Source organism: Sinocyclocheilus anshuiensis, unplaced genomic scaffold, assembly GCF_001515605.1.
Source record: "Sinocyclocheilus anshuiensis isolate Anshui unplaced genomic scaffold, SAMN03320099.WGS_v1.1 scaffold784, whole genome shotgun sequence".
Taxonomy (NCBI): Eukaryota; Metazoa; Chordata; class Actinopteri; order Cypriniformes; family Cyprinidae; genus Sinocyclocheilus; species Sinocyclocheilus anshuiensis.
This window is the reverse complement of record NW_015554160.1, coordinates 848,693-864,000: the sequence shown is the minus strand read 5'-3', so window position 1 is coordinate 864,000 and position 15,308 is coordinate 848,693. Positions and strand designations below refer to the sequence as shown.

Below are 15,308 nucleotides of genomic sequence, written 5' to 3'. Positions count from 1 at the left end.
CAGCCATGTTGAGTTGTGAAATGTGGGGCAGGTGAATAGTTTTCTGCAGTAAATATGTTCCTACTTGCAAACAAATTGCAAATATTGAAGGTTTCTATATGGGTCATTTATATATTTATTTAGTAATTTATTAGACGCTTTTATCCAAAGCGACTTTCTTTACACTGTTTTCTGCTGGCGCTTGAACACACTTTCCTTATTTTCTCCACAACAAATGGCCAAGCAAGCGCAGACACTGACAAGAGACGCGATACAGAACGAGACCAAACGCGATATTTTTGACCCATGTGTGTAAAATTCATGTAGAAATACAAAAACTGTTTTTTATAAAGTAAAGAAAGGGCAAATAAACATAATGATTTGTGGAAGTAAAAACCAATATATTTCAAGGCTATCTGGATTAATAAATTATAGAAAAACACTTCTTTTAGATATTCAGCAAAAAAACACTCATCCATATAGCTGAAATAACATAGGAAATGACTAAGGGTCATTTTAGACCCATGTTGTGCATTAGAGGGGTAGTGATACAAAAATGATTTTTATTAAAAAATTAAGAAATAAAAATAAAAACAAGGATGTGTGATGATCAAAAACAAGTTAATTGAGGAATTCCTGGAATTCTGAATAATGAAATTAATTTTTTGCAAAGATATAGACAAATAAACTCACATTAGACCCATGATGTGCATCAAAGGGTTAAAATCATTATGCAATTCTAATATAGATTGATATGGTGAATTGCTTCTGTGATAAAAGGCCCAGCATGTACATTCATCAGGGGTTATTAGACCAAACTCACAACACCCTACATGATAAACCCATTATGTTTGTAGACGATAAATACACAAAGTCCAGAATCACTCGGAACTGCAGGGTGCTGGTGGAGGTGTGAAAAGTATGTAACAGCAGGTGCTAAATGCTTTTGAAAACACACACACAAACACACATGAATGTGTCACTGCTGTTTTTGATGTGGGAAAAAATTAAAAGCAACCCAAGCACCTCAGTAGCTGTGACCAGCAGTGCCTATGCTGAAGAAATGCTCACATATGCGTTTATATAAAAATCAATAGAGGTCCACTTATGTAAAGTTCCAGAACAGTAAATTCATTCACAAAGAATTCATTATTTTTCTATAGGCGTAATATGGACATTTTTGACTGTTTTGACAAGCGCCAAGAACACGACTTGTCAAGTTAAAGGTTTTAAAGGGGTCATATGATGCTATTTTAAAGATCATTATTTTGTGTATTTGGTGTAACAGAATCAAAAAACACATTATTTTTCAAATACTGTACATTATTGTAGGTCCTCTATGCCCCGCCTCTCTCAAACACGTCGTTTTCAACAAAGCCCCCTCCTTTGACAAGCACAGTCTGCTCTGATTGGCCAGCTTACCCAGTGCATTGTGATTGGCCGAGCACCACAAGCATGCGTCGGAAATGTAACGCCCCTTACCATAATCGCGAGCTTCAGCTTTCAAAGTAAATATCAAGACAGTTAATAATGTAGTTAGTTTTACCATCAGTTCAAGCCCGAAAGGGCAACAGAGTCGCGTGACAGACACAGTGATGATGCAGTACACAAGCCGCGGTATTTGAACAGTGTAGGAAACTTTTTCCTCGTCGAAGCAGAGACCAGGAGACTCTTGGGTATCTTCAGCAGAGTTCTTTATTGAGAACGCGCTGCGTGGTGCTGCAGTCATCAAAAGTCTGACTAAGGCAGTAATACATTGTAGTTCTCTCCCACCTTCAATACCACGACTGAGGTGCCCTTGAGCAAGGCACCGAATCCCCAACTGCTCCCTGGGCGCCGCAGCATAAATGGCTGCCCACTGCTCCGGGTGTGTGTTCACTGCTGTGTGTGTGCGCACTTTGGATGGGTTAAAGCACTAATTCCAAGTATGGGTCGCCACGTCACGTCACTTTCACTTTTTTTTTGTAACAAAAAAGGAAAAAGTTTTTTTTTTAAAGGAAAACTTGAAATCGCATCATATGACCCCTTTAAAAACGCGTTTTGGGAGCGGTTAAAACATGCTAGACTGACGTCATTAACAGTAGCACCGCATGATTTAAGAAAGGCAACTTTTAAAATAAATAAATAAAAATGAACAATATAAAATAATATAAAAATGCACATCGAAACCCTGATTTTTTTTCATTCCGCACTGCCATTAAAAATATTTAGGCATAAATTTAAGACTTGTGTATTTGAATTGCCTATAACAATTTCCATCCATTTTGAATAGTTTTAACATAAACTAACAAACTTAATGTTATGCATATTTGTCAGTCATAAATAAATAAACAAAGGTATAAAACGCCAAGATTTCGGCACTCTTGATTTTATTTAAATAATCATATTAAATAATCATAACATTTCAAAACGCATTTATTCAAATTGCTTAGAATCAGCATAAATCTGTTCATTGTGAAAATAATTAAATGTATTTAGTTATAAGTATGAACATGGTTAAAATATTGCTCTGTGGAGCAAGCAACATTCAATTAGTTTAAATGTATGAGCTTGAAATAAATTAGATTTACTGATAATAAATAGGGCCTATATTCTCTATCTATCTGTTACTTTATCTGACTGACAAAGGTGCATCACATTAAGTTTAAAACTTTTTGATGTAAATTTGATATACAATTCAAACATAAATTTTAAATTAAGGCCTTAGTTTTTTTTTTTGGGCGTACCTCATACACCTTTAAATGCAATGTGCAGCTGCACTCTGCCTGTTTATCATTTCAAATGATGTGATGTGGTAATTTTCTGCCCTAAATTATAGGAACGGCAGATGATTATTACTGCATTGTTTACTAGGCCTGGATGCCTCGGATCAAGCCGATGCTTACTTACATGCCTCCCTGACATTTTCTGCATGCAGAGGAACGAGATAAAAATAAATTGGAAAAAAATATAAAAAGACTAGACTGTCAATGCGTCAATTAAGTGACGCAATCAAATGACACGGACAATGACTCAACTTGTGTCACAAAAAAAAAAAAAAGTCATATAACACGTACAAACAAAATGACCCTACACTAAGTGGGAAGCACATAAACATCCATATGTACATCATGCAGTGTGCGGAAGTGGACCGGAAGGAAATGCGTATAAGGGCATGTTTTTCACAACCCATTTCTAACATTCACAATTATGAAATCAGAGGAAAATTACACCACAAAGACCTCCACAAGCACAGCTGGGCTGCACGTGGTTCATTTTGTTTTGGTTTTTTCTTTCTCTTCATCTCGCCTTATTCCTCCTCGTCACACAGTCGGTTTTCACTCCTCCATTTTTTCTTCACCACATGCTCCCACACTTTCAACACTATCAAAACCGTGATTCATCATTGCAAGCAGCCACCCCGTTCACATCCTGTCATTCAGAGCCAACAAGGACATAGACCTGTTCCCAGTTCCTCACCCTTCCCCTCGCTCCTTTTATGCAATCTTAGATAAGGGCACAAGACCACGCGCTGCATTTGGGAAATTCAATTACCCTTCTGTTACATAAGCATTTGTTCAGTAATTCAAACGAATAGTCCTTTGGGAGTCATTAAGCATCTGGCACAGTTTTGCTGATGTGGTAATGGAGAGTCTTTATCATGTGAATGGCACATATTAATGGTTTGTGACAGGGTGATACACACAGGAACAAAAGAAGGTTGAAGAGTGGGATGAAAAATTAAAATCACAATAACCCATGAAGTTTTACTTTGTGCTATATTTTGTGTGTGTGCATTTTTATATCTTGAAAAGTAGAAAGTGGTTAGTGGGAAACAACAGATTTGCATTTAAATACAGGGCAGCATAAGCACAATGTAAACGAATAACGGTGGTTTAAACGTACAGCTTGTGTCAGAAATGTGCAGTAGTGATTTCTGAACTTCCATTCTAACTTGAGCAGCAAAAATTAGTTCATTCTTCCATACATGAGCTTATGAAAACTGTCCATCATCTCAACTTGCCAATAAAAGCGGCACTAGTGTACATTTATTTCCAGGATAATATATGATGTGCCATATTTGCTAAAAAGTAAAAAGAGAATTTAACTAATACATAATAGATATTGTAAATGAAAAGTGCATCAGAAAAAAAAAAAAAAGATTTTAAAAACGGAGTCGATTTAAAATACAAAAAAAAAAAAACCAAAAAAAACATACAAAATACAGAATAAAAATACATTTCCCTTCAGCTTATTTCACAATTCTAGTGCGAAGACGTTTCTTGATAAGGTTTTCACTTTCTTTCTCCTCTGGATTCCGGCCAATGATCTACAAGAAAGGTCAAATGTCAACTGTCACTAAGAACGTAATTGTCATTTTAGGTTGAAGTTCATTGTACACATTGACAGCGTAAAGTACACTACTTTTCAAAAGTTTGGGGTCAGTAAGAGTTTTTTTTTCTTTAAAGAAATTAATTCTTATATTTTAAGAAGGATGCATTAAATTGATCAAAAGTGTGTGTGAGACTGTTTCGAATAAATGCTGTTCTTTTGAACTTTTATTTATCAAAGAAAAAAAAAATGCATCATGGTTTTCACAAAAAATAGCAAAATTGTGTTCAACATTGATAATAATAATAATAATAAGAAGAAGAAATGTTTCTTAAGCACCAAATCAACACATCAGAATTTCTTAAGGATCATGTGAACTGAAGACTGGAGTAATGGCTGCTGAAAATTCAGCTTTGCCATCGCGAGAATAAATTATATTTGAAAATATATTAAAATAGAAAACACTTATTTTGAATTGTAATATTTCACATTATTGCTGTTTTTACTGTATTTGTAATCAAATAAATGCAGCCTTGGTGACCTTATAGGACTTTTTTCAAAAACACTAAAGAAAAATCTTACAGACCACAAAATTTTGAACATTAGTGTAATTTTACCAGTACAGTACCTGATGGGCTGGTATGTTCATTGGGGAGGAGATATCTGGTCTGTCATGCTTTTGTTTGTCACGTTTGGATTTGTGTTTTAGAGACATCGCCCCACCATCAGGGGACTTTCTGCTCATCAATACCATGATCCTCTTTGCTGAAACAAAGAAAGCATGTGATTGTCAGACAAATAAGATGGCCGAGTCTATTAGCAAAAGGGTAATAACGATGGAAAATGTTTTTTCCAGACCTTTACTTCCAAGAAAGGTAGGAGAGCCCTGAAGAAAGTCTCCAATCTTCTGGATGGTTTTGTCTTTTTTTCCTTTTTGGTTTGACTTCTGGTAATTAGAGGGCTGAGAGGAATGAGAACAGTGTTCATCACTCACTGCTATGATCAGGATTCACAACTCTCTCAATCACAGTCTTTGAGTGAGTGTGTGTGTGTGTGTGTGTGAGTGTGTGATGCAGTGACTCTGAGCCACTTTCTCTTGCTATACCGCCTTCTTCCACCTCATTTCTAACTTATTACATCTCTTAATTAATCTAAACCTGAATTTCAGTATCAACCTGTGAGATCGATTTCCTTATGATGGAACATTTTTTGTTTTTTTGATAAATTTACTTAGTGCTTGAGTATTAGAATGTGGTCACTCACCTCTTCCTGATGAGGCGTTAGGCGAGGAGTCATTCTACTCCTTGTATTCCTGATGTTCTCACTTTCCACCCCATCCTGAGGAATGACAAAGTGCAAGAGTAAACAAATATTTCAGAGTTCGGAAGACTAACATTAATGCTTTGGTTTCTTTTAGGCCCGTTTCACACATTTTGTTTCTGCAAAGTGTGAGCAAAGCAACAGCTACAACAACAGGTTTGCACTGTGCTTTCACACGAACTTTGTTCACTGTACAGAAAACAAAGTGATTCCTGGCTTACAAGATTGAAAATGTATCTAAACAAAGCCTATTATTTTAAATTATAAAATGGTTATTGGAAGTGGGCCATATAGAACGTTAAAAAATTGACTAGCATGAAATCTAAATGTTTGGGGTCAGATCTTTTTTTTTTTTTTTTTTTTTAAAGAAATTAATACTTTTATTCAGCAGAGAAGCATTAAGCTATCAAAAAGTGACAGTAAAGATATTTATATGTTACCAATGTTTGTAAATAAATGCTGTTCTTTCTATGACCCTGAAAAACGTCTCGCGCTTTCCAAATGTTTCACAAATGTTTTCAACATTGATAATAAAAAAATTTTTGTTTTGAGCATCAAATCAGCTTATTAGAATAATTTCTGAAGATCATGTGACACAGAAGACTGAAGTAACAGCTGCTGAAAATTAATCACAAGAATAAATTACATTTTACATGCAGCCTTTGTGAGCCTAAGAGACTTCTTAAAAAAAAAAAAAAAAAATTCTTACCAATCCCAAACTTTTGAACGGTAACAAGTCTACATTGGACCTAAACTCCAAAGTTTAGCTATAAATTGCTTAAATTGTCTGAATTCAGTCAGATTTACTGAACAAAAGGGTTTGTATGCGCCAATCACTGCATGTAAATAAGAGTTTAGCATGAATGCTGTAAGCACTTAATAACATGGCTGCCAAAAATGAACATGTGCACTTCACACAATGCAGACAGTGAAACAGGCCTTAGTAGAATCTGAATGCTTGGCTGTGATTGGTCAGATAAGATGTGATGGATGTTATGATGATCAACTAGACAAGGAAAAGAACAGTTACCCAGACGCAGTGGTTAACAGACCCTCTGCTTTTGTTCTGACCAACAAGCAATCGTAGAATTGCTAATTATATGTTAAATACATATGGAGAAACACTGACAGCACTGAGTGTCTGACTCTCTGATCTGAATCTTTAATCCTAACAAAACACAAATTGGTTTCAGGTCAGCTGGAAACAGTGCCGGTTAAATCCTTGACACTCAAAAGAGCACAAACCCGAGGATTAGTTGACAGATCTAGTGCCAAGACAGTGCAGTGCATTAAATCATCATTAATAAGACAACGGAGCATCTGCCATATCCCACTCAATCTCTCTCTACACACACAAACACACACACATATAAACAAATACATGAAAAAAAAATCAAATCTGCAGAATAAATAAATGATTCTGTCTGAAAGCGTTCTTAGTCTCTCCAGTAACTCATCATTTTCAGTTTCTTCTTGTCTCTCTCTCACCAACCTCTCTGCGTTTTCGCTCCATCACTCCCTTCCTGTCGCTATCTCTCTCTCTCTCTAGACAACAAGATCACATCTGTGACATTGCATGTGACAGCCAATGCCACGCTCGTAACCCCCGCCAGTCTAAACAGGGCGGACAGGGGCGGATCTCTGTCTGTCACACCTGTCACCTGCTGTTTCCAGTGTTGGGAGGTGAGATACTATGCCACTCTCTGACTTGCAAGCTCGCATTAAAAGAAGACTAATGCCCTGACTTCCAGGAACCTGCCAAGTCGTTCACCATTCAATCGTATCCGAGGGAAATGCGTGAGAGATCAAGAATGATGGCTGGTTCTGCAGTCAGGTGCTGGTGTTTCCCTGCCATGAAATCGGAAAGTGTAATTACAATAATTCAGAGGTGTCGAGGGTGAAGGTATTGCAGGATCACAATGATTTCCTCCAATTAAATGCGAAAAGTCATGATCTTGAGGATTTGATGAGTGAATGATGAATTATGGGTCTATTTTAAATTCTACAGAGCATTATCTCCCAAAGCCTTTGTCGTTTATGCATCATGTAGAAACAAATGCCCTGGCACTGAGGGCATAGATGGCTCTTACATGAAATATCACCCTAATGGATCTGTAAAACCATATAGCAAAACCCACTCCATTTACACACCCACCTTGATAGAAAGGTTATTATTTCTTTGATGCATCAAAGGCTTGTGGGATAATGACTCATAAGCTGCATTTTCACCATCAGGAACTCTAACCAAATGGCCTGGATGAAATGGTCACAAAAACTTTATTAGGGACTTTAAAGGGTTAATAAGGCTACTGATAAGATTTCATTTCTGTCTTTTTAGACTTTATAGGTACTTTGATCAAAGAGGTCTAGGCTAGGTCATGTTCTGCTTTTAGTAAATGAGTTTGGAAGCTAAAACAGAGCCTTTAAATTCAACATGAAACAGCATATGCAAACTTTACTTTCGTAATGGGACACATTTCAGAGTAAAAAAAGAATATTCAATGAGAATGAAATAGATTTTAACCATAAGGAATAAATTGAATTGTAAATAAGTGGGAAATTTAATCTCAGAATAGAGCCAGACCTAATTTCAGTTTGCAATGGATTGTGAAGGACTTCCTGTCTGAAAGCTGCATCCACTTTTTGAGGAGAGCATCTTGATGTATCCCAATGGTAACACTCTTTCACATCTATTGTTATTTATTATTGCTGTGATCTTTATTACACTAACTGGAATCAGGAAGGTTGCACTACCACTAAGAGTAGATAAAAAGAATGACCAAGTACACTACCATTCAAACGTTTGGGCTCAGTAAGAAATTGATAGTTCTATTCAGCAATGATGCATTAAACTGATCAAAACAAAAACAATCTTTGCATTTAAAAAATAAATAAATAAATAAATGTTGTTCTTCTGAACTTCCTATTCATTAGAGAATCACAGTTTCCACAAAAATCTTAATCAGCACAACTGTTTTAATGAGAAACGTTTCTTGAGCACCAAATCAGTATATCAGAATGATTTCTGAAGGATCATGTGACACTGATATGAAGACTGGAGAAATGGCTGCTTGAATATAAAGCTTTGCCATCAAAGGAAAACTTAAATTTAAACTATATACAAACAGAAAAATATTTCACAGTATTACTGTTTTACAGTGTTTTTGATCATATAAATGCAGACTTGCTGAGCACAAGATACTTGTTTGTAAAAAAAAAAAAAACAGGTGAGAAGGAAAGTCCTACACCAGGAATTAGGAATAAGACCAGTAATGTGTATTAAATGAATAGATGATTTAGCAATGAACATTCTATCATTGCATTCATATTTTTTTCTGTGGAACTAAAAAATATCTGAGGACTCTTTAGGCAGGTCTGTGCTGAAGAATCTTTGTGCAGCACGTCAAACCTAAAACTGACTAAAAATCCTGACATTTTTTTTTTTTTTTTTGTGAACTGTTCCTTTAAGAAAGTAAAGAGAGTCCATTTGGGTTTCATGTTGATTTTAAGGACAAACTTTGCCAGTAACCTATTTAATGGAACACCTCCATCACACAGACTTGCCCAAATTGATTTAGTGTGAAATAATATATATAAAGAGGGCCAAAAAAAAAAAAAAAAAAAAAAAAAAAAATGATGACAAAAAATATAAAAAGAGGGCCAAAAAAAAAAAAAAAAAAAAAAAAAAGTAATTTCACAATTTATGGATTTATACATTCAATATCCAGCTCAGTGGGATAACCTGAGGAAATTAACATGACCCCGAGTGTCTGAGAGTCCAGACCATTAGGAGTCCTGAACGTGGAAGAGCTGTGGTAGGATTAAACAGGAAGAGGGTACCTGAGCACTGGGTTCAGAGAAAGCATTCTTTTTCACCACGCTGCTCCTGCCTCCTTTCCTCTTCAAGCAAACAGAAGCACCATTAAAAATAGTTTGCTCCATTCAATTACAAAAGTCTCCAACAATTAGCAGCTACAAAGCATGTGGAAGCGTGACTCTGTTGCCAGGGACAACCAGCGAGAGGGCACACGATTCTTTGTCAATAAGAGAGCACTTATTTGGAGTGGAAAGCATTTTTTCGGTGTGCAACATAACATCTTCACTGTGCTGTTTGGAGAGAATAGCATGACCTACCCAGACTAGAGACTCTTAAGTGCATATCTACCCTTATAAAGTGTAATATAATAAAAAGTTAACACCCGGTTTAGTCGGCGTTTATGGTAGATTTGAATTTGTGCATCTGTAATCCCTTTGTCTGAACAATTCAATTAAATTTCCATAAACAGGTTTTAGAAATCTATAAACCTACTGTGTATTCTATAATTATTGTTATTGCTCCCAAAACAAGTGTCCGCAAGTTTTTATGTTGCCTGGAGAAGAGTGTGTGAGGTTAGGCCAAGGCACACTCAACCACACACACACATATAAATATATTCTCACACACAGAACTATATGCTTAATAGGACTGCCATTTTGCTGCCCATGCACAATGAACACTGATCGTTAAGTGTAAGTGAGGAAAATTAGAGCCTTGTTAATGCCTAATTAGTACAATTAAAGGGCTGCTGGCTGTGCAGATTAGGTCAGCAGCAGATGGTCTGCTGGTTTTATGAAGAATATCAATAATAATTTTTTAATAATCAACTAAAGGGGAGGAAAAGGACTGAACACTGTGATAAATCTGAACTAACATTCTACTCAATTTCCCATGATTCTAAGGCTAGAAATTGAAAAGATTAGACATACAGCTCAAGCACAAGATGATTGAAGGTCATTCCAGTCACAGCACTAGATTCTAATTTGTGTGAATTGAGAACCATTTTCTAAACCCCCTCCATCCATTTCATTTCTCACCTTCTCCATCTCTCCACTCTTCCTCTTGCGTGTGGGTCGGGAGATTTTTACAGTAACAGCGGAGTCTTCACCCTGCCGCTTAAGAGCGAACCGATCCGGCTGCAGAGGGCTGAAGGAAATTTCCATCTCGGGCTGCGGAAACCTGGAACATCTGCCTGTTTCCGTGGAGATCTCTGACGAATCTAGCACCAGCGGACAGCTACCGGACGAACTCTGTGATATGAGTATCATTAATATTAACTTGATTATCATAATCAATGGACTGAGAAATATGTGCATATATTCATAAAAGTAGATGATTTTAATAAAAAATTAGCAAATGCAACAAAAGCAACAAATTCATCTATTGAGACAAGACGTGCCACAACTCTAATAGATTAGATATTAGAAATCCTACTGACCCCAACATTTTAAACAGTAAACATGTTGGTTCGGTATGAACCTCGGTTTTGACATCATGGTTCAGTATGGTTTCGGTACAGCGGGGGAAAAAAACTAAAAAAAATTTGGTTTCACTTTATTTTGATGGTCCCTTTAACACATTCTGTTGACTATAAGTAACGTTGCACCTACATGTCTACTAACTCTCATTAGAGTGTTAGTAGAGTATTAGTAGACTGGTTGGGTTAGGGTTAGAATAAGTTGACATGTACTTGCAAAGTTACTTATAGTCAGTAGAATATCTGTTGGGAGACCATCACAATAAAGAGTTAGCAGATATTAAGCAGAAAGTCTTCTAATACTCTATTGTGAGTTAGTAGACATGTAGGTGCAACATTATTTTTTGTCAACAGAATGTTCAAAAGGGACCATCAAAATAAAGTGTTACCAAAAAATTTTATTAAACCGTGGTATTCTAAACAAATTGCTCTTTCTTTAAATAAATTCAATTATATTTTCCTAGGGATAAAAATCTACCTCAGCTTCTGCTCTAAATTATAGGGAGCTCTTTTAAATTACTATAAGGTTACAATTAACAACAGAGCCCAAACTTAAATGTAATTACTATTTATTTTTAAATATAATAATCAACACAACTTAAAAAAATATATAAAAATTGTATGCAAACATGTAAATTGCACATAATGCAGTTTTTAAATTAACTTCTAAATGATAAAATTTCTATTTGTTGTTGAAATATATTCATTTACACAGTGGCTGTCAAAACTTGTTTCATAACAGATGTATTTAAACATACATTAAATAATTAAGACATCGGTAAAGTAAAATATAATGAGTATATAGTCTAATATTTCGCGAAATGCTCTTCTCTGCACTTAATTTCTTTAGCGGTGGACACTAATTAAATGCTACGTGACATTTTGTTTACAAGCTATTTTATTGATGTCTTTCCACAGTTAAAACACTGATTGAGCGATGAGGTGGAAGAGCTATGACAGGATTAAACAGGAAGAGGGTACCTGAGAACTGGGTTCAGAAAAAGCTTTCTTTTTCACCACACTGCTTCTGCCCCTTTCCTCTTCAAGTGACCAGAAGCACCATTAAAAATAGTTTGTGCCATTCAATTACAAAACTCTCCAACAATTAGCAGCTACAGAGCATGTGGAAGCGTGACTGTTGCCAGGGACAACTGGCGAGAGAGCACACGATTCTTTGACAATAAGAAAGCACTTATTTGGAATGGAAAGCATTCTTTCAGTGTGCAACATAACATCTTCACTGTGGTGTTCGGAGAGAATAGCATGACCTACCCAGACTAGAGACTCTTAAGTGCATATCTACCCTTATAAAGTGTAATATAATAAAAAGTTAACACCCGGTTTAGTCGGCGTTTATGGTAGATTTGAATTTGTGCATCTGTAATCCCTTTGTCTGAACAATTCAATTACATTTCCATAAACAGGTTTTAGAAATCTATAAACTTACTGTGTATTCTATAATTATTGTTATTGCTCCCAAAACAAGTGTCCGCAAGTGTTTATGTTGCCTGGAGAAGAGTGTGTGAGGTTAGGCCAAGGCACGCTCAACCACACACACATATAAATCTATTCTCACACACGGAACTATATGCTTAATAGGACTGCAATTTTGCTGCCCATGCACAATGAACACTGATCGTTAAGCGTAAGTGAGGAAAATTGGAGCCTTGTTAATGACTAATTAGGACAATTAAAGGGCTGCTGGCTGTGCAGATTAGGTCAGCAGCAGATGGTCTGCTGGTTTTATGAAGAATATCAATAATAATTTTTTAATAATCAACTAAAGGGGAGGAAAAGGACTGAACACTGTGATAAATCTGAACTAACATTCTACTCAATTTCCCATGATTCTAAGGCTAGAAATTGAAAAGATTAGACATACAGCTCAAGCACAAGATGATTGAAGGTCATTCCAGTCACAGCACTAGATTCTAATTTGTGTGAATTGAGAACCATTTTCTAAACCCCCTCCATCCATTTCATTTCTCACCTTCTCCATCTCTCCACTCTTCCTCTTGCGTGTGGGTCGGGAGATTTTTACAGTAACAGCGGAGTCTTCACCCTGCCGCTTAAGAGCGAACCGATCCGGCTGCAGAGGGCTGAAGGAAATTTCCATCTCGGGCTGCGGAAACCTGGAACATCTGCCTGTTTCCGTGGAGATCTCTGACGAATCTAGCACCAGCGGACAGCTACCGGACGAACTCTGTGATATGAGTATCATTAATATTAACTTGATTATCATAATCAATGGACTGAGAAATATGTGCATATATTCATAAAAGTAGATGATTTTAATAAAAAATTAGCAAATGCAACAAAAGCAACAAATTCATCTATTGAGACAAGACGTGCCACAACTCTAATAGATTAGATATTAGAAATCCTACTGACCCCAACATTTTAAACAGTAAACATGTTGGTTCGGTATGAACCTCGGTTTTGACATCATGGTTCAGTATGGTTTCGGTACAGCGGGGGAAAAAAACTAAAAAAAATTTGGTTTCACTTTATTTTGATGGTCCCTTTAACACATTCTGTTGACTATAAGTAACGTTGCACCTACATGTCTACTAACTCTCATTAGAGTGTTAGTAGAGTATTAGTAGACTGGTTGGGTTAGGGTTAGAATAAGTTGACATGTACTTGCAAAGTTACTTATAGTCAGTAGAATATCTGTTGGGAGACCATCACAATAAAGAGTTAGCAGATATTAAGCAGAAAGTCTTCTAATACTCTATTGTGAGTTAGTAGACATGTAGGTGCAACATTATTTTTTGTCAACAGAATGTTCAAAAGGGACCATCAAAATAAAGTGTTACCAAAAAATTTTATTAAACCGTGGTATTCTAAACAAATTGCTCTTTCTTTAAATAAATTCAATTATATTTTCCTAGGGATAAAAATCTACCTCAGCTTCTGCTCTAAATTATAGGGAGCTCTTTTAAATTACTATAAGGTTACAATTAACAACAGAGCCCAAACTTAAATGTAATTACTATTTATTTTTAAATATAATAATCAACACAACTTAAAAAAATATATAAAAATTGTATGCAAACATGTAAATTGCACATAATGCAGTTTTTAAATTAACTTCTAAATGATAAAATTTCTATTTGTTGTTGAAATATATTCATTTACACAGTGGCTGTCAAAACTTGTTTCATAACAGATGTATTTAAACATACATTAAATAATTAAGACATCGGTAAAGTAAAATATAATGAGTATATAGTCTAATATTTCGCGAAATGCTCTTCTCTGCACTTAATTTCTTTAGCGGTGGACACTAATTAAATGCTACGTGACATTTTGTTTACAAGCTATTTTATTGATGTCTTTCCACAGTTAAAACACTGATTGAGCGATTACGTGAGGCATTAGTTGTTCATTCAAGTTTATTTCACGTAAAAAATGGACATAATTTGAAAGATGACACTGTTTCTTATCAAAAGTAACAATATATAAAACTGGAAGTTTCCAATGAAGTTTCACTCGTGCAGTGGTTAAAACAATGCTGTATTTGTTCGATACACATGCATACCGAACCGTAAGACCCGTCACGAAAATTTTCGGTACGAATACATGTACCGTTACACCTCTAGTTTATACACATTTTTTCACATACTAATACATATATAATTATTCGATTTTAAATTACTGCGGTCTAAACAAACATTAATCTAATAGGAATGAAAATGAATTAACCCGTGAACGATAATATATTAATAAATGAATATCAATCTAAATCATTAATTCATTATACCATTAGTGTCAGCATAACAACTTTCCCTTGTGGTGTTTATCTATTGTTACTGACAGATCGTTCAAAACTAAGAGAGACGAATATGCACTTGTGTGTTGCATCTACTATTGCACAAAACTAAATGAAAACTAAAATAATAAAAATTATAAGCAAGCAACAGAAAGTAATTGACATTTTTACAATTAAATGATAAATAAGACGTATTTCTGTTTTACCTGACTGGTGACAGATCCCCTGGCTCTGCTTGTGCGTTTAAGTGTACTGGTGTTCAGAGGCTTCGTGTCGGATAATTCTTCTTCCATTGTCTAGCACAGCAATTTAGAGACAGTCAACATTCCTCACTCAACATCTAATTAGAAACTCAATTTAATAAACAGCTACAGTATGTCTAATAAACAACACATATCACCTCAGGTTGGTACAAATAAATACTAAGAACTGCCTGAATGAATGCATGTGTACAAAACAGGCAGTGTGGGGAATTCTTTGTAAAGCATATTGATGTACAAACAAGTGAAAATAAATAAAGGGCTATTCTACCGAATATAATAGAATCTATATAAAAGCTCTATTCATGACTTGCAGTTTCTCCTAGTATACCGAGAACTCAGCTCAGGTATATATATATATATATATAT

General features: G+C 35.5%; 1 protein-coding gene across 1 annotated transcript in view; it reads right to left on the bottom strand.

Annotated features, from left to right (window-relative positions):
- Positions 1-3,593: 3,593 nt before the first annotated feature.
- The window catches only part of kif20ba (kinesin family member 20Ba), a 34,109-nt gene continuing 22,394 nt past the window's right edge, over positions 3,594-15,308 (bottom strand). The window contains exons 29-35 of the mRNA XM_016463647.1: positions 14,886-14,975; positions 12,895-13,107; positions 9,451-9,510; positions 5,554-5,628; positions 5,149-5,251; positions 4,919-5,055; positions 3,594-4,288 (exon numbers count right to left, since the gene is read on the bottom strand). Coding sequence (XP_016319133.1) covers positions 4,211-4,288; positions 4,919-5,055; positions 5,149-5,251; positions 5,554-5,628; positions 9,451-9,510; positions 12,895-13,107; positions 14,886-14,975 — 756 coding nt within the window. The 3' untranslated portion in view covers positions 3,594-4,210. The remainder of the gene's footprint in view (positions 4,289-4,918; positions 5,056-5,148; positions 5,252-5,553; positions 5,629-9,450; positions 9,511-12,894; positions 13,108-14,885; positions 14,976-15,308) is intronic.